Raw genomic sequence first — 20,832 nt, 5'->3', positions numbered from 1 at the left:
AATTAATCGAGAGAAGTCAATCGTATAACTACCGCGTCGAATTTTCTATTCTCGATGGCAATAATTTGCGATGAACTTGGATTTCGCGAGTCGGTGGAACCCATCATCGCGCCATCGAGATTCGACGTCTGTAAAATTAGCGGTAACTAAAAAAACTAAGATGCGCATGGACCTTTTTTTTTTCCATGGAAGCAACGCGTCTCTGTGATTATGCAAATTGGGGTCTAGGAACCGGTTGATATTTTTAAACGGATAAGCAGAAAATAAATCTTGCGAACGACTTGTTCGGGACAAGGCTTGAAAGGACATCCTCTCTACAATTTTATGCATTGAAATTCGCTTCGTGGATAATAAAAGAATCCAGTTGATAGAGCCAGTTAATTAAACGCGGAGGAAGTACACGAACGATCATCTTTTCGCGAGAAATTATCCCATTTTAATAATAATGGTGCACAACCGTTGCGCAATTACCTGTAATTAACATCATTAACGGTTAACGAGAACAAGTTAAGATCCATGTTTCTGCGATGATTTATTAAACGAAGAAATAATTTACGCGTTAGCGAATAAACGCGCCACCGTTTTACCATACGACTAGCGTCGTTACATTTCTAATATTTTTCATTTTTATCCGAATACATACTCAGACGAGTGTGAAATGTGTTGTCGGTTAGCGTCGATGTGAATAAAAAAAAAAAGAATCGAGAGATAAGTCGCGAGTAACCTTGCAAATTAATCGTGTACTCGTACATCGATTAAAAGCCTCGATACGCTTTGATTCGCAATTGTCTGGTTTTCCGCAAGATGAAAAACTGTAAGAAAAACATACGATGATCCTCCAGTTGATTTTTCAGTCGAAGTTTCGAGGCTTCCACCTACGTCAAGATAACGATGTCTCATACAGGATACACGTATTGTACACGTATTGTACACGTATGTATACTGTACATATATGTATGTATGTACGTATAGACGCGTATACTCGAAATTGCTCTGCTTAATGAACGGTTATCATTTCAACTGTGCGACATAAACTACTGGTTAGAATTCCAGAATCACGCTAGGAGACTCCGAATGGGACACGAATCGGGAATCCCATTTCGTGACTCACGGTGGACGCACGAATCTCCAGAAAATATCTTGATTTCATTAATACCAACGTGTCGTCGGTCGCGGCGGATGTTTAGTTTTTCGATGGCGCGGGGCGACGGTGCGTAATTCACGATCGCTCGATAAGTTTCACGTGATCGTACGTATCTGGTATCCCGATGATCGGGTAGTTCAGGAAAACAGACGTTGGAAAGCCAGAACGTTGGATTCAAAATGTTTAGGTCAAGCGCCTCGCGGAACGAGTTTGTCGCTTACATACATATCTACAAGGAACTCGAGAGGCGTTACGAAATGAAACGACGCGACGCGGACCTTTCGTCGAGACCTTGGTGATTCACAGCTCCAAGCTCCAAGCTCACAGTTTCTGTATAAGTATACTTGTACGTATGTACTCGGATCGACGCGCGACGAAATTCTATGGTAGCACAGGGAAATCCACTGGTATGCTTACGCGACTCGGTATAAATGTACTCCGGTACTTGTTTCTACGCGACCTCGACGGGGAACGCGTGTCTGCGTGGTATCGAATTCCGCATACATTCACGAATGTTCGACCGTGTTCGTTGTAAAAACCGAAGACGCGAAATTATCGATTTAATTGATATTCCGTACTGACGGTACTTCTCCTTTTGTTTCCAATGACGTAACTCACGTAACCGACGATGAATCGATGAGCGTGACAAGTTCAACGACGGTTGCCGGTACGCTCCTGCCGCCTCGACATTGAAACAGCAAAAATATCGTATTTACTTTGAACATTTATTTGACAAGCAACGCAAGTACAAGGATGGAGGTACAATTTGTCTCTACACTGGTCTCCCCTGAATGAAAGTAGGTAGTTGAAAACTAATGTCTGTGAAATACTATTCGCAGACCTTCGAACTACAGTTTAACAATTCCTCGAACGCGTTGGCGCCTTTAACTCGTTGTCGAGTTTACAATTAATACTGTAATTCATTCCCCAAGAAACTTGATACGAAGAACGAGCGAACGGTTCATTTCTATTCCGGCGAATAAAACATCGGTAGCGCAAGCATCTGTGATAGTAGTTTATCCTATCGATAAAAATTATTGTCCCTTTGTATGTATATTTAAACTTAAATATTTTCAACTCAAACGGAGAATCGTGAGAGCTCGAAGGCAAGTCGATTTGCTTGCCAACGATATCCAAGTATGTATATTATTATTGTCCTTCGGTTTTTTGTTTTTTTTTTTTCTCTCTTTAAAATACCTTTGGCAGAAGTTGCATAATGCGAATCGAAAGCGCACTTGGAACGATATGTTCGTCTCCGCGATCGAGAATTCTTTTCCGTCGCGAAAACGTCACGTTTGGAAAGATGATCCATCGGACGAGATAACATTTGTATTTTCCAATAAACTTATTATATATTCGCATTTCCTAGGCATTCTTTCATCGACGAACATTCACGAGTCGCGCTCGGTACGTATAGCATTCGATTCAAGTATACATACATACATACATACATACATACATACATACATACATACATACATACATAATTCTATGCACGACGTTTGCGTTTCTACCCTTTTCTTGACATCATTAAGGCAGACGTTGAAGTAATTGACGCAAAAGGTGATGCCGACGATGTCGACCCTTTACTTGACAATTATTTCGTTATCCCGTGAAATTATTTTGTCTTGGAAACATGCGTACCGTTAGGCCTCGTTTGTAGCCCATTCGTTAACGAGCAAAAGGAAGGAGAAAATTCTGATAACCGATAGGATAAATATTTAGCTAACTACTAGGGGACTTTTCGTTTGCCAAATAAAGGGCCAACTATGTTACCCAACAAACAGACAGTCGAAAAATATTGCCGTAGAGGAAACGGAAAACGCACTTGTGCACTGTCCCCGTAACAGTAGCCCTTCCATCGACAGACAGTTCTTTTCGTTTCTTCGCGATCGCACGATTAATAATCGACTACAGTTTTATGCATAGAACACGAACGATCACAGTTCCTGTTAACCCGAATATGCTGCTTCGCTTTCAGACGAAATCGTATCTATTTAAATGGAACAAGGTCGTGAACACTGATTCACAAATCACGCAGAATCTGCAACCGAGACAAACTCTCGTGTTACGTAATCTCCATTCAAGACAATAGAGCTCGATATTCGGACATTGAAATCGATTGGAATTCTGTCATCGATTTCGAAAACTTATTCCCGTTGAAAGAAATATTTTCAATGAAGTACCAATTGCGAAGTTTGAGATTGGCTTTTGTAATTCGAATAAAATAATGGCCTGGAAATGTTTCGATTCCAGACTTTATTCGAAAAGAACAAAGAAACAAAGATTTCCTCCTCGAAAGCAGTTGGGAACGAACTCTTAAACTTCAGATAAATAGGAACGAGTATCGCATAAAACATAAATGAACGAAAGAAACGCTATCTGTATCAAAATGTTTGTCGATATACATTTCTTCTCGCGCGTGATCTTTCGGAGTCTTCGATAAACTAATATCCACGTACGTTCGATGTGGTAACGTAATTATCTATCGGCGCATTCGCATAAATGATTACCGCGTCTTGAAAGTTGCAGTGTACTTTTACGTATTCATCCTCGAAGCAAATAATACTTGTAAATGATCATTGTTGTCTTCACTCGCGAACACTCTGTAATCCAGATAGATATTTCGTGTCCAGACGAAAGACAATTCATTGTACGTATAGATTGATATAGAATATAGAACCGTGTGGTTTAATGTACAAGGGAACGAAACATAAAGGACGCAGGCACGAAAAACAAATGATTAGAAAAATATAAATATCAGTAAGAGAATGTTAGAGTGGATTACAGAGTGTCACAACCCGTGGCTGGTTGATACTCGAAGTTGAGCGTACAAACAGAACGAAATGATCCGCGTTAAAAGAAAATAACAGATTCACGGTGATCTTTCGATCGAGGAATTTCTCATTATCGCATTCACGATATACATATAGTAGCACGTATTCCATGCATTCATTGATTCATCTGTCCACCCTACATTAAATTCACGCACACCCACAGAGAGAGACGCGAGCTCGGGTGAGTCACCTTTCCCATAGAAAAATCTGCTAACTAAAGCTTCTCTTTTAAGGAAGCGGAGTTCGAACCGTGGTGTCCACGACTTTTCTCGGGTCGGTATTGTCGTTGTCGGTTTGGTTTTCCGTGTTTTCCAAGTCCGTTTCACGGGCTATCGCGTAATCGTTCAGATACTCTACGACCTGCATGTGTCCAAAGGTTTCCGCTTCGTCTACGGGTCGTTTGCCCCACCTAGAAAATAATATCAGGATCTAATATTCCGCCCGCGCGTGGCGTAACCAGAGAGACGGACGACAGCCTCGCGCAGGAACCAGTGTCGGTCGAATTATTAGATAGCTGTACGTACATACGACGAGGCTTACCTGTCCTTGGGATCGTGGGGAACTCCACACTGCTCGATCAGAAATTCAACGCAATCTAGATGGCCTTCGCTGGCAGCCAAATGCAGGGCAGTCCTGCCGTCGTAATCGGACAACGTCATGTCCATACCGCTTAGTCGATGCCTAAAATTATATCGTTACGTCGTACAGTGGATTTTACGCTCCGATATCTATTTGCTATACTCTCGATCGAGAATTCGGACCGACCTTCTCATAGCGGTAACATCGCCGCTGGCCGCGCTAAACAAAAGGTTCACGATAGACAGCCCTTTGGTCTCGTACTTGTGCCTCCTGGGATCCTTCTTGTTCGTCGCGTGTTTCAGGTTGTCGTACCTGTGATCATAGTAGGTGCTACACTAATGAGGACGGGATGGAAGACGACGGGAGACAATGAAAATAGCCCAAGTATCGTAGGTCGGTGGTGGTCCGTGTTCAGATTCGAAGACGAAAGGCAGACATTGTGCGGATAGGTTTGTTCGTCGTGCGGGTTTACGTGTAGCCGTGGATCGTGAGAAAAGCAAAGGAGAGGAAATAAACAATTGATTAATGTGTTGTCATTCGTTTGTGGATCGATTAGTTTTTTAAAATGAACATTAATAAGCGTAAACTCTACCGGCAGAATCAGAAATTTCTATGTGCATCGTATTGTATCGGTAGTATTTGGTAATGTTGAAAAGATCGTTATAGCGTTTAACGTTTTAGCGCGTGTGTAACGTGTAAATTTCCATCGGTGCAGCTGCTGCTGTACGAAAGAATTGAGATAGTTCTGTGCGAGATAACGTTGGCGTGTGTACCTGTGAAAATTGAATTCCGAGACCAGCTCCTCGCAGAACTGTACGCCGCGACACGAGTTGCCAAGAGGATCCAGCGGTGGTGACCACGTGCAGATTCCCATTACGTTTGGAATAACTACGAGAAGACTTCCCGACACTCCAGACTTGGCTGGTATACCAACCTGCAATATATTGTGATAGATGTAAATGTGTATTGTGTCACGACGCTACTTTAAGGAGAACGTGAAACATCAGGATCAAGTCAGAGTAGTTACCTTAAAAGCGAATTGACCACTGTAATCGTACATGCCACAGCTGTGCATCAGGCTGAGGACATCTCTCACACTGTCGGGCTTCAGGACCTTCTCCTCGGTGATAGGACATATGCCACCATTGGCCAGGGTGGCGCCCATGACGGCCATCGTATCGCAATTTGCTTCCATCGCGCAACACTATGAATATAAGGAAACATCGTTCAAGTGCCTCTATATTCTTGAATCGTGTACGCACCGTACGAAGAGCGACGATAACGTACTTGAAAGTAAAAGTCCATTATTTCTCGCAAATTCGTCTTGTCGGGGTAGCAATCGTGTTCCCTCATGTAAAATCCAAGCGCGTAATTTCGGTCGGCGGCTTCTCTTTCCGATAAGAAGACAGCATTGTTGAAACCGAGATTCTCTCCGCCCGCCAATCTCTTAAAATAGTTCATCGTGAAGTCGAATTTCTCCGCGAGAGCCATCTCGGGCTTGATCAGAGACTTGAGCAGGGAACACACCAGTATCGCGCCGGCGTTGATCATAGGATTGTGAGGTTTCTCTGATAAATACGTATCATTTCATTCGAAGCTTTTGTTCCCGCGACACCTGGATGTTCGGTTAAAACGCAATCTACGTTCGCGAGACCACGTATAGATTTCCTAGCTTACTGTTGTAATCCAGGACCAATTCGTTGAAATTCCTGCCAGATGGTTCCTGGCCGACGTATCGATGGACAACCTCTTGACCCAATCTGTCCAGAGCTATCGCGTAGGTCAACGGCTTGCTGCAACTCTGCAGGGTAAACGGCATCGAAGTGTCGCCGATACTGAACCTCTGTCCATCGATCGTGCATACGGAAACACCCCAGTAATCCGGATTCATTCTGGCCAGCTGAGGTATATAGGAGGCAACCTTGCCCTCCGAGTTCGACTTGCATTTCCAATAGAAGTCCTCTATGTGTTTCGTGAAACCCGACCAGTCCGGAATGATGAATTGATGCCTGAACGCTCTCGAGATCAATACTATATTCGGATTTATAATCCTGGAAGGAGAGGAGAAGCGAATCGATTGATCCGATAATAAGCGACCCCTAGCCAACGACTTCGTCGTAATAGGTTTCTCTCCACCTCCTTACACTACTTTCTTACCTTCTAAATTGTTCTCTGTTCAGCTTTTGCGTCTCGTGGGAAACACCCTCGTGTCCTCCCGTCTTCAAGTGTTCCTTTCGCAAGTTGTCCGAGAATTCTTGAAGTCTGGGGTCGTCGTTTCGCAAACCGGTCGTCCTTAAAGCCTTGAAACACGCGAAACAACATAACGTAGAGCGTCTCGAGGGCAACGAGATTCTCGCGCGAACCTCCGCACGGATAAGATCGAGCGGTACTCACAGCTAGAAATTTGCCCACTGGTAGAAGGCCAGTTTCTTCATTTTTAAACATATCGAACAGTACATCCTCGGCGTTCGTCGCTTGATCTTGATCTCTGGTACTGCAACGACGCGACGTAGGTACAATGATTAATTTTATTGTTACAAATTTTCGCGCGTTCAATGTCACCCGACGCGTACATACGTACACTCTTTTTTACGAGCATGCAATTTTAATGTATTCCAAGGTATCCTATCTATCGAGTCTGTAGCACAAACACACATCGAATCTATACATATACATATCTATGATATACATATGTAACTACGAATACCGTTACACTTCCTGTCGCGAGAGAAGATACGTAAATAAAAAACAACAAACACTCGTTCGTCGATTATTTAAACGAAACCACGCTGACCCGGATAAGTTATACGCAGCGCGACGTAAATAATGTTACGATTAATTGTAACAGGTTTCGATTCACACCGATATTCACACACGACGCACCGACCGAACGAGAACCACTTGTCTGATCTACATTTTCTTATCCAAACACTGTTACAAACTACTGCTCCTGTTCATTACTTTTTTTTTTTTTTTTTTCATATGCCTAATATAAAGCTTGGTTTTAACGGTTCTACTTTCTCTTGAAACAATGAGTTTCGCGCATCGCGCCATGCATTAATCGACAAAGAACGTAGCACACGGTACTCACTACATGTAATGGCTGTCATGTATGAAGCTGTATTCGCTGTAAAAACATACGGAAAATATGTATCAGTTGACAATGGTACCGGAAATGATTACCTAAGGAATCGCGCCAGCATCCTCTTAGATTTGTAACCTTTTTTTTCTAGCCAGATGGAGCACGCGATCTTCGATCTGATCGAATAATCCTCGGACACATTCACCGGCACTAACGCTGAATTATTCTCCGGCGCATGTTCCTCGGCTATTTCGACACAAGGCACGACGATGCTTAGATTCGTATCCTTCATTTTACAACCGAGAAATTTCTCCTTGCGAAAGAGATATCGCAGAAATGTTCGATAATCGCGCGGGACGAGAATTGGAATTCGCGCACGCTTCGATCTATTGAAAAGCTTCGATGATCTTTACGCAGTCCGTACCGAGATCAAAGAGAAGCACGACCTTATATCGGCTGGAACGGACCAGTTATAACCCCACTCGAACAGGAAAACACGATCCAAAAATAGTGGAAACGCCAACAGGTAGCGATGGGAGTAGAATATATTTTTCGCGGTATCGTTCGAGTATCCTCAAATAAGCAAATAGCTTCGGCAAATAAAAATCTCGGGAATCGTCACTGGTGGTTGCGTTGCATAATCACGAACAAAGTGTTATTGTACACCGACGTGCAAACTCGGCTTCTGCTAGGGGAAAATGTGAGGTTGGCGAAATGCCTCCTACCATTTAGTTTTCGGAGTTACCGAAATTTATGCCAAATTAATATTCGGTTTAATATTTATTTCTGTACTTGAAATAAATTTAGTAAGTGCCGGAAGACTTTTCTTCTACGGCACTTTTTCCCGTAGCGGAAGCCGAGTTTTTCACGCGAGTGTACATGTCAATTAAACGAAAGTACGTTGATTCGCGAGCGGCACATCGAGAACGGAATCGACTCCATTGCTGCGCGCGTGAATCATATCGATGGCTGTACGTGTGATTTACGTATACACGTTGCGAACACCGTATGTCACGAATAGCAAATCCCACCTATGGATAAACAGTTGATTAGATTCAATTAGAACGACGGGTGTTCGGGTAACAACAGCCATCTGGTCAGCGCAACGCGCGGAAAACGTCGCAACGTTGTCAATGGAACGAAATGGCACGAGACGGAACGCGTATTCGGACGCGTTTTGTGAAAGTTAATTATAGAATCTTACCGAATCGACGATTTATAAAAGTCTGCCACGTCTTCCACGTAGTGTTCACTGAAGTTGAAGTCGTTCATATTTTTTTTCTTTTTCTCGTCGATGTCAAGAGTGTTCGATCGAAGGCTAATCGTTCATCGCTTTCGAAAGTATTGAAATCTCGACTCCAGTCTCTGCCGCAGCGCGGGACCTTTCTTCCTATCTAAGCACCCGGTGACGACGGAAACTCTAACGGAGAGGTTTCGCGAGATCGATCGATCTAGCAACGTTACGGAGAACAAAATCAGATCTTCGTCCTGAACCTATTTAAATGCGCCGCGGCATCGTTAAGACAATAAACCGCGATGCTTGGGGTCGTATCTATGAAGATCAAATGGTTCTCAATTAACCAACTATCATGTCCGTCGGAGGGAATAGGAAAGCATTTGATAAAACACGATGTCTCGCGACGAGGAAGAAGCAACTACATAAAACTTTGATCGACGAGAAGACGAGCCTGACATAATTGTCGGGTAAAGAGAGACGTTTCTCGACGAGCCAAAGGAAATTGCTCGTTACTTGGAAAATACTGATACGAGTGGTACAGCGAATCGTGGAAATTTCGATGACAAAGCTTTGAATACGAGCCACGAGATTGACCGAGGATCGAATACGATCGAACGTGCCCACCTTCGCCGCGAGAATGATTGCGAGTCCCAGAAATGCGAACGATTGAGAACCGTCGGTATCGATTACTTCAGATTTATTGGTTCTCCATTGTGCTCCACCTAGTGCACGAATCTATTTCGCGATTGTTACGATGTTCCTCGAGTAAGGAGAACACGATAAACGATTAGCTTTATTTTATATGTGTGTACGCAACCCGATCGGTCGAAGCGATACAAGCAATTGGACTATTGTACGCATCGTTCGATATTTAACTAGCATATGTCGTCGCCAATTTTTCCACTTATTCTTCAAGCATTTTAGACCAGAAGTATCAAACTTTCGTCAGTTTTTTCGATAATCTATTTGGATATCATCACTCTCGTCGTGCCTCGCTCGTTATAATAATAATGGTACGAGAATGCATAATATACGTATCGTGTTACATACCGAACGAAACACCATCCTGTTCACTTGATCGCTCAAGCGTTCTACGGTGTAGACTAGAAACAATAAGAACGCGCATTGCTTGACGCGTAAACTATTCGAAAAGATCTGAACGGCGTTAACAAAGAAAGAAAAAAAAAAAAAAAAATTCGATCGGATATTCCATTTGAACATAAAACGATCAAAATCGATGCGATCGTAGCCCCATCGAAGCGAAAGACGCGTAGCAAGTCGTCGTAAAATTGACTATTTGACGTAAAATAGGAAACGCGTAATCGCTATAGAAAATATACAGAGCGTGTTCGTTACCGTATCTGCGCGCGTTCTAATTCTAAGGCACTTCCGATAGCGGAGTCCAAGTATTTTAAGTTTCCAAGCTTCCTCGATGCCGGTACCGCAGCCCGTCTCTGTAATCAATCAGTTTAGATCTACCATGATCAGTGTTCCTCCGAAATTATACGAGCAATCGGAAAATTGCTGTGAAAAAATGGCGGTGCTGTTCCGATCGAACGTTGTAAACGTGCACGAGCAGCCATGAATGGCTTCGATGTTCTTGATCGGAAGCAGCAATTCGGTAGCGAGGATTCCCTACAGGGCCAACCAGCTTTGCCAGAAGTAGGGAAAACATGGCCGCGTAAGGACAATATGACTTACATCATAGCGAGGAGTAGAAGGATGAGCGGGCTGGGGGAGGGGCGGGTATATTTATATCGGGGACGCGACGTCACTCTTTCATTCGTAGTAGTATTAGCATGATGTGTGCGCAAGTGGTATATCAGTGTATACATATATATAGCTGTATGTGATGTCATCTTGTACCTGCGGTAAGGAATTCTCCTAGCAACGCCGAGGCCAACGGATGTTCCTGTCATGTGAAAATCGAATTTGATCCATTCGTCGTTAAAGGGCGGTCCGGTACTCGCGAGCCAAAACAAAGAAAAGGTTCGCGGTTCTGCTTTTGAAAAACCGGTTCCCGTGTTTCGTGAATGAAGAATTTTGGGTCGATAAAGCGTACGAGGGGTGCGGAACGTCGGTTGCCAGGCAGTCTGTATTGATCCTTCGATGTATCAACCCCAACCAACGTAAGCCGAAACCTGCCACGTGTATCCCTAATTCGGATCAGGAGGATGTAACGTACGAAAACAAATTCTTAACGAATATAGATAAGTATGCATACGCACTACAATTTTATGACGAATCAAATGTCGTTCGCACGCGAAAACAAAAGAACATGCACGAGAATGTGAAAATCGTTTATCGCAGCAAGTACATACAACCGCGAACGACGCATCGTATTTGAAAGCGTAGCGTCGCTACCGATCGTTGACAGCAATTTAACACGACGAAAGACGCTAACGATCGTTTAATTGGTGGTCTAAGCGAAGTTGCGGCTCCTCTCGCGGTTGATGTCGTACGACGTACGAGTTGCATGTATGTACATACGTAGCGTGTTCAAGTATTTCTGTCGCTGAAATGGGCCACTGCCACCGCCCACGTGGACGCCAAACATGAATAGAATAACGCGTGTCCGCGTGTATAATCGGTACCTTGTTTCGTCGGGCAACCGTCGTACGTTTTATCCTAATATTACGTTAGGAAACTTTATAAACGGAATAAAAATACATCCGGAATGAACGAGCAATATCATTTATCGATTGTCTTGTTACAGATATGCATAGGAGAGGGGTAGATTCGCGCACTGTCCGCGAACGCGATATTCCAACTATCGAAACGTCTAATCCTCCGCAAACATAGGGGGTGCTCCGCTGATATGTCTGTTCGCGCTTTAACCACTTTGTTCGCGTTGAAATGTTTTTGTTCGCGATCGATGCAACCTATACAGGAAGGACCACCCGGTCCTTTTCCTTCCCGAATCAATAGATGTGAACCGAATTTCCGCGGGAATTCCTCGGATCAATAATTTAAACACGAGCATTCGCACCTTGTTGCTGGTGTGCAGCTTTCTAAGCCCGTTCGCGGCAGCTTTTACGATCTTCAGCATTCTCGTACCCTTGAGGATATCTTCGGTGTTCAGAAAGGGAAGCTGTTTCGACGCAGACGAAAGGTTCGCTGGGAAAGTGCTACGGCAGGGAATCCCGGGGGTTAACACTACTCTCGGATTCTCTTGGAATCTGCGGAACACGCACGCGTGTATGGTCTCGGAAACGGTGACGCGAGAGCGCGACCCTCGACGTCCCGACAACTAGAAGGTACTGGTGTATTAAGGGTCGCGGGGACGTCTAGCAACGGGGAGACCAGCCGTCGTATAGGGCACATGCGCGATTTAGACGTCGCGACGCGCGGCACGGCGTCGAGAAATTCACAGCGGGCCGAATCGTTTTCTTGTCGCTCGCAATCACGATGGTAACACGAAACTCGTTTCGTATTTTAGTGGAGAGTTGGTCGGTAACCTCGTCATTTTCCTCCCTCGGTAGAACGATCGAATAATGGAAACGATCCGATCGTCGACACAAGCTCGAGCAGTTCTCGTATCGAAATCCTTCTTTCGGCTGTTGAACGTAAAACCGTCCACGCAAATTGGGTAATCGAAATACAAATGAAATCTGGAACATTTGTCGTTTATTGTCTTGCAGTTATCGATTCGTAATACATACATTGTACACGAACGGTGAACGCTTATGTATAGTACACGTTAAACACCTTACTGCCGTTAACCAGTCTATCGTATCATGTGTCGTAACAGATCATTGAATCCTGAGCGCAAAATGTTGGAGACGGATAACGAGTAAAAACTGGGAAAGTTAAAACTTACGTAAAACGATATACATACATATCTAAGTACATTATATCCTTGCCGTTCGAGTACTCCTAATATCGTACATCTAACGATAGCCCTACGGTTACGCGAGAACAGAACTCGCGTCAACTCTACGCGATCACGAGTCAACGTGTTCCATTCGTCGATCCGTCTGCAAAGGCTACATAAGCGCGGTTTCATTTATCTATCGGAAAGTATTCGAAAGGAGCTGTGATGGTCGTGCTGCTCCTATGCCCGCGATCGATAAATAAAGCGTCAGAGATTCCTCGTTGACGAGAATTAAGTGCTTACAATCGATTGTGCGCAAAACGCTAATTAACTCCTAAATTGTACGATAGTCGAAGAAGACGTCAAGACAGTTTAAGATTACAACGAATAATTACAAATAGGTATTATTATAACTTACATCGATGTTTAATACTTTGGTTTTCATTTAACATTCTACCAGGTAATCTACGAACGTACTTGTAAGTACGTGTGGCTCGACAGCATAATCGAAGTAATCTAGTTTGATTTTCCGTATAAAAAATTTATTTTCAACTCCGATTAAAAACCTTTATTGCACTCTTTTATGCACAGGTGACGGTACACAAACTACGCGATGCCAACGCACGTATAAATCCCCATTTAAACTTTTCCCAATAGTTTCGACGGATTTTTTTACGCAGTACTCGAAAGTTGAGGATCGAAGCATCATCTGTTTTGGCCTCTGTGTTGTTTGTATCTGTACAGTTTTATTCTCTCACAGTCTGGAAGACTATCACACAATTGTACCAATACAATGGCGGTCAATGTAAATCTTAAATATTCATTTAGAAAATAGAATATAGAAAAGTAGTTCTTCTTTTGTAACCGTTACATGTGTCCGTAAGTGTATCGTATTTAAGGCTCGAACTGTATAAATAAGGATGATTGTCATGATCGCAATTCGATATATTTACAGATGATAATTTGAATGAAGGCGATTCGAACGACGGTATAAATAGGCTGTGACAATGTCGTGTGCTCGGTTACGTTGTAAACCGTTAGCGATGCGTTCCACTTTGCATTCATCGAGTCGACGGAATCAAACATTATTAAAATGTAAACTCCAACTCGTTAGATCCTGAGATAAAAGGCAGAGGTTAAAAGGTACACTTATTGTACATACGTACCTACGAAATTTATGTACGTGTATACTAGAAAATATTACGAGTCTCGATATCCTTTGAACGTGATCGACATGTTAAAAAAGTGCTAATTAAGTAGCGCAGTGTAGAAACAAGTCGCAGTCCAATTCACAAGGAGTCGCATAGACTGTGATTAAGTAAAGCTTGAAAATCAGTAAAATATCGGGAAACACGATCGTTTGTCCCTCAATCTCCCCTACCTTAAAAGTAACAACTATAACATAAGATCATCGAAACATAATAACTATGTACTAACAACGGCCGACGTTCGTGTAAAAATTGAAGCCGACGGGAAACTCGCGGGACATCGATGAGATCATTCTGCAATCATACCTATCGGTTTCGAATACGAGAAGTATCCGGCAACATATCGAGGGTCCACCACCCTTATCGATTTCTCAATTTCTAATTAATTCTCTCTCTCTCTCTCTCTCTCTCTCTCTCTCTCTCTCTCTCTCTCTCTCGCTCGGTGTAGATCCCACGAACGTAAGCCTGCTAACGATACCTCAAATTACCGTGTCCTGATAAGCAGGCGGTCCGCTAAGAACAAACTGTCTCTGGCTCTGTCTGACGATGTCTGTTCTGTTGGGCACTTGCGGCGTCGCTCTGACGCCATGGTAATTGCTATAACTGGACCTGGCGCTGGCTGGTCGATTATTGTACAAATCATCCAAATCTTCGCCGTTCAGACTTTGAGTGCTGGTCTGCTGGAAAGTTGGATTACTCTGACCCTGCCACTGCATAGGGTTCAACTCGTTCGGCTGCCAGTTATCGGTAAGATTCCTGGTGGAGCTGCTCGTCTCCCAGTTAGGATAGTTCTGGTTCGCGTAGTTGCTCGTGTTGGAATAATTGTTGGTGGAATCCTGATTCCACAAAGTGGGAGAGGACACGGCCATATTCACGGCTTCCGGTTGCCAATTCGAGTTTCTGTCCCTGTCCCAGCCCGTCGAAATTCGATCGTAGTTGAGCGTACCCTGGGACAAGGAGTTCACGTTCTGATTGGTCAGATTGCTGCTGGCCGTCGTGTTAGCATAGAGACTCTCCTGATGATCCATGATGCGATTTACGGGATTTTTTCTCCGTGACTGCCTGACCGAACTCCTACGATTGGATCTTCGTGTTCCGTCTCGGGAAATCACCGACCTTCGTTTCACTCTGCGAGGAGTCATCGGTTTCGGGGAGACGGTATCGTCGTGTACCGGTGGCTCCGGTTGAGAGTACTCGATGCTGTACAGCGGCCTCGGCTGCTTTTTCTTCCTTTTAGTTTGTACTGTGACGGAAACAGAGCGAAAGTCTGTGATCACAAGAGAACGACTCGACGGGCGCGGATAGGTTTGCACCTGTATACGGTTTGTTTGTTCGTTCGTATGCCAGGTGCAAACTTTTCAGCTAAACGAACACCATTCGGTTGAATCGATACACATGTAAGCAACCGTAGCATGTAAGTACATACATACATACATACACGGTGAACAAGTGAATCAACTCTGAAGGTGTTTCGGTGATTATGTAGCACGTCCTGGTGGTCGGCTGTTCTTTTCAATTCGCAAATTATCGAAGAAACATCATCGTACTCGAAGAATTCGTAAATAAGAAAGCGCAATTACTGCTTTCAGCGTACAAGTATCTAATTACCCAGACCCCCGTTAGTTTAGAAACACTATGCGTAACATCGAGCGACGACAGTACATATTTAGTCGTACAGAGATTTGAAATGAACGATCACCAGAAGAGTAGTAACGAGTAAACGAAATAGTTCCCCGAAAACCGCAGAGGAGATTGTTAGAGAGGGAAAGAAAGTAATAGAGTGGGGGTTAATAAATAAAAAAGCAAGCAAGTAGTAGCATTGCACGTTTATTGTTGCCAATGAACTGCACCAAGGTAAATCATATGATACAGTGAATAAATATAAAACTAAGAGCTACGCCTTTAAACGAAGTATATACGTGACTACTGTACAAGCTTCGAACGAAGGGAGAATTGCACTACGTTTGACGATCTGAACCTAAAGTGACACGTTCAAGGGTCAGGTGTATCATTCGATTAAACGAGCTACCATAATACACTGAGCTGTGCGAGTACCATAAATAAATTACGTGAAATGCATACACATCGATTTAAAACGTACACATATATACATTAAGTGTCAACCGAGCCACACTTATAATACATACTAATTGCGCTAAGTATGCCCGTTAAGAAGCGGGGAAAAAGAAAAGAAAAAAAAAGAAAAAATGCACACTTATAAAGTATGCAATCGATAAGTAACGATGATTTGATAGAGTCTACTTAAGATTTAAGGAAAACTTAGACATTAAGCAGGTTGTTTTACAACTATCGAACGAGGCCAATAATGGTATCGGTTAAGTGTGATGAAGGAACGTTGTATAATGTACGTATCTGGTTCGTGTACATTAGCGTTACAAAGTTAAAATGTGTTTACAGTGGGCTTCGAAAGACAGAAACTGAGTTCTGTTTCTCTATTGCCGATACTTCCTCTCCGTGTAGCTCGACAAATTGAGCGTTACGCGTATTAGATTTTCTATCTATTATTGGATAACGTTAAGTATTCGTTTATCGATCCTTGTGCGCAATTCAATAGCATTAGCAACTTAATTGCCAAACCCAGCAGTCATTTAGAGCAGCGATTACGTGTGTGTTTATTCGTGATTATCGTGTGTGCAGTATTTCAGAAAAGAACTGTCGGTGAGTGAAATACATTCATTGAATTTAAACGTTCGAGAGAATTTCGTTTTATCACATGCCCTTATTCATCACACTCGACTGATAAATTTTCATTGGCATTTGCATCTGCAATTCATGAAACATCCCGCGTAACCAGTGCAGTCTATTACGAACTGAATAACACCTCGTTTCATCGAAAATAAGAAACTTTCACGTACAATCGAAAAATGTTAAATTAGAATGTTAAATTCGGTCATTTCGAATTTTACATTTTATATCTGATAATCTATGGAATGTCGAAAATTAGCTCCGAACATATAGAACAGCGATAAAAATAAAACTAAAGAAATCTTTCTTGAACAGGTAATAACCAATTGTACGCGTACATTATTCTATGTATACGTATATGTACGTATAGTCTCGATATGTATACCGTAGTCGTTTTTCCGAAGGGAAAAAAAAACCACATGAAACAGTCATTCGATTGGACTTAAAATAGTAAAAAGAGAACTAGCATGCACTACTCAGACACATTCGGAAAATCATAATAATCTTCGCAGCACCGAATAAACAGAAACAGTTCATCGTCACGATACAACAAACTCCTTAAATGCAGCCTACAATTCCATCGAGTGCCACTTTACAAGCCAGTCGTTAAAAATATCGTTACAAAAATGATAAAAAAAAACACACACACACACACACGAATTATGAACGAAGCATCAAACAATTCTACAACATTCGTGAACTTTTACGTTAAAGTTTTATTCGGGTCTAATATCTAATATATTTAAAAATTCATCGTTAAGTACAAGTTTAAAATGTGCAATTGATAAAATCGCGAATGTACTGAAACATGATTCATATTTCTATACGTATCACAGTGCGCGTATCCGTATAAGTTCGTGTTGTTCAACACAACATGACTATACGTATGTTTCACGATCGAATCACCAACAAATTCGTTGTTGTCAATAAATCTTCGAAAAAAAAAAAAAAACCCATTAATATGAATACGAAAGCGTACGAAACTAATGAGCACACAATCCGATCAATCTGGGTCAGTCAAAGTATTTTAAAACATGGCCAATACGTATTAGCGTAACGTTACAGGGATGATAAAATTATGTTTATACTAATGTGAATCGAAGATGGATAAGGTATCATAAACTAGCTACTCTAATCGTTCTATCTATTTGGCAAGTATAGGAATTGTGTTACCCTCAGAAGTTTTTTTACGGGAGACCGTCAATATTGTATACGCAGAAATTCAGTCGGATGCGTTTAAAACTAGAAAGAAATTTGACGCGAGTCCCTAGAAAATAACCCAGAACAAACACTAGCCTTAATTCGAAAGTTAAAAGTTACTGGCGTACAACGACAACGGTCTACTGTCTCTTTGAGACCTACAAGGACTTTCTTGTTTGTTTGTATTTTGTTGATTCTCGATCGCCAATCTAGGATCCGAATGAAACGATCGGATAGGTTGTTCCCGGATGTGATCCGTAAAGACTCTAGGCTTGTTAGAGGTTTTCGCTTGCCTTGTTGCGGCGGGACGAGATTTTATTCGCGGCGATACAACGGGACTGTACTTTGACGAATGCGGATAATACAACTTGTTCTTCTGATACTTCAATTTAGCTTCACTATCTAAGGAATCATACTCGTCGCACGGAGACACCGGTCTTTGCAAATGATCTAAAGGGTTCGAGTAGTCGTTGGAGTAATCTATGTACTTCAAATCACGATCAGAAATGTTGCTTCTGGTGGTTTTAATTGTGTCGTTTCGAAAACTATTTTTACTTCGTCCCGAGCTATTAATGAATTTTTCGTTGTGCTTTGAAAGGCTGGTATCGTGAGAAACGGATTGATGAGAGCTAACAGTGTCTGCTGCGTAATTTTGATTTGAATTTTTGTGAGGGTGGGCAGGTGATGGAAGAGCCGAGTAGCTAACGTACATAGGATGTAACGGTGTGTGGCCTGCCAACCCGAAGTCATCACCTCCCACAAAGTCAACTGAAATATGACGCAGAATCCATAGTATTAGATGAGATGTGTTGTATCTCTGGTTTGGACGTTTCTTCTCGTGAGACTTTACTTATTGCAGTATTTAACGAATTGTCGAAGTACTCGTATAACTGTCGCACCCGTAAAAGAAGCAATTCTTGCATTAAAGTATCCATGCCACTTGAATAGTTTCACTGAATTACGTGAAATAAAATGAACGCGAAGTTTATGCTATCCAAGATGCAAAACGTTACTTCACGATATAGAGTGGCATTCTTGGTGACAATATCAAATATTCAACAATTTCAAGGTAAAATGAGAGTCTACTGTATAATCGAGATCTACATACAAAACCATTTTACTCGTGCTGAAAGGAGCAGATAAAAAATGCGTGCAAACAATGAATCAGGCAAAGCACTTACCAAAATGGAGGATCAAATCCACCAATGAAATCAACTGTAACCGATAACCCTGTTTTCAAGCAATAATGAATCCCAACATGTTATTTAAAAGAGAAAAGTATCTATCTTGGCGTTTTCTATAATACTATACGAGAGTCATGTTTTGGAAATATGTATATGGAGATACAATGTAATCCCAATGATTTATTTCTCGAACTTTCGTTTACCGATACCATTGCCAGTAACACCCAAACTTACCACCAGCCAATGTCCCGAAATAAAAGTCCGGATAATTTCACGCAACAAACTAAATTCTATATTGATCCGACAACAGCGATATTTGAAAGAATTATTTGTAAATTTAATACTTACAGCTATCATCTTCTTCCAGGAAAACTTTACTCAAACAAATACCACCCACGAACGCGATAAACTGAAATACATAAGAAATTATTTTAAACGAGAAAACATAATTTTTTTTTGCAAGTGCAAAAAATATACATACACCTAAGATACATTGTGTAGATGCGTGTAAAATTTCAATTACTTCATAATCTAGAACACAGTCAGTAACATTTGTAGGCCGTGCAGGTCTGAATAATTCGGGCTCTGTAACGTCATAAATAGCTTTGCAGCCCGGACCATTTACATGCCACCATGAGAAACTGCCTGTACCAAGGTTTAAAATATCGCTATTCTGAAAATTTGTGAAAATCATTAGAATTGAGGGCATTTTTAAAAAATTTTACCGATAAACCTGTACACGGTAACTGAAATCATACCTTGTCCAATGCACCCACATTGAGGTAAAAGCATATCATAAATATATTCCACCCCAACCATAGTGTATTCCATACGCAGTACTGAAAAGAAATTAGCAATGCTTGTTTAATAATAATACGTGTATATTCGTGCAATATCTTTACTAGGCTGACAATGTTGTTTGTACTTACAGATACAATATATTTAGGCCTGTACTGAAAGGCCCCAAAAAAACCTAAGATCACAAATATAATATTGAAGAAATTGACCAGTATTGGGGCCCACATAAAACCCAAAAAGTCGAAAACTTGACGCTCTATGGTAGTAATCTGTAAAAGAAAGGTGAAAAATGTAATTTTCATTATATATACAATAACAGAATTAATGTGAATTCGTTGTCACAGGAGAAGTATCTAATTCCTTCTGTTTCTGTGAACTCTTTCTTGGACGCATGCATAATTTGTTCGAATTGTCTTGTTCTAAATACTGAATTAACTAACCCACTTTAAGTCACAGGCAGTTCTGAGTTTAAATCAACTCAATTGACTGCTTTTTCTTACTTCTCGCAAAAAATCCCAAAGCATCCTTTTGCTCTAAATACTTTTCTTGCTAGAATATACTTATCCCGTATCATTTATTAAAATATACGAGATCAGTTCCAATAAAATGGTCAGCTTTGGTATTTAGCAGAAAAAAGGAATAGAAAGTAGTTGTCCATATAGTTTCTATAGGAATCTCACCAGAGCAAAGATAAACCACGCGACCCACGGATCGATTAAACGATACGATACGATACGATACGATACGATACGATACGATACGATACGATAATGCAACAAGTATACGATGTTTCATCGGGCCATAATATTATCGATAAAACTGTTCGAAACTGGTTCACCGTTTCTGCAAAGCGACGGTAACACGATTTTACGGGTGAATCACGCTCGGAGGATGAAAATGGAAAGCAGATTGTGAAACTCGATTCAAGGAAAGAAGGTATCTACTTAGTTAAATAGGTATTATACGATTCGATTGAGCTAGAAAACTTGAAGAGTCTCCGCTTACGAATCGCGTATCACGAACGCGACAATAATAATGATAGA

The 20,832-nt window shown here is 41.8% G+C and overlaps 2 protein-coding genes across 2 annotated transcripts in view; both read right to left on the bottom strand.

The window, feature by feature from the left end:
* Positions 1-4,209: 4,209 nt before the first annotated feature.
* Positions 4,210-8,879, bottom strand: LOC107191577 (glutaminase kidney isoform, mitochondrial). Its single transcript, XM_015580639.1, has 11 exons — positions 8,847-8,879; positions 7,652-7,687; positions 6,955-7,054; positions 6,718-6,860; positions 6,238-6,611; positions 5,848-6,128; positions 5,588-5,764; positions 5,334-5,494; positions 4,747-4,872; positions 4,522-4,662; positions 4,210-4,390 (listed from the first exon to the last, which is right to left on the bottom strand). Exons 2-11 carry the CDS (start codon positions 7,654-7,656, stop codon positions 4,210-4,212), a joined length of 1,689 nt encoding a protein of 562 aa, XP_015436125.1. The 5' UTR covers positions 7,657-7,687; positions 8,847-8,879.
* Positions 8,880-14,303: 5,424 nt separating this feature from the next.
* The window catches only part of LOC107191638 (sodium/potassium-transporting ATPase subunit beta-1-interacting protein), a 6,615-nt gene continuing 86 nt past the window's right edge, over positions 14,304-20,832 (bottom strand). The window contains exons 2-6 of the mRNA XM_015580725.1: positions 19,921-20,078; positions 19,750-19,830; positions 19,473-19,664; positions 19,340-19,400; positions 14,304-15,144 (exon numbers count right to left, since the gene is read on the bottom strand). Coding sequence (XP_015436211.1) covers positions 14,381-15,144; positions 19,340-19,400; positions 19,473-19,664; positions 19,750-19,830; positions 19,921-20,078 — 1,256 coding nt within the window. The 3' untranslated portion in view covers positions 14,304-14,380. The remainder of the gene's footprint in view (positions 15,145-19,339; positions 19,401-19,472; positions 19,665-19,749; positions 19,831-19,920; positions 20,079-20,832) is intronic.

The sequence above is a fragment of the Dufourea novaeangliae genome, unplaced genomic scaffold (assembly GCF_001272555.1).
Source record: "Dufourea novaeangliae isolate 0120121106 unplaced genomic scaffold, ASM127255v1 scaffold228, whole genome shotgun sequence".
NCBI lineage: Eukaryota > Metazoa > Arthropoda > Insecta > Hymenoptera > Halictidae > Dufourea > Dufourea novaeangliae.
This window is presented reverse-complemented; position numbering and strand designations above follow the sequence as displayed.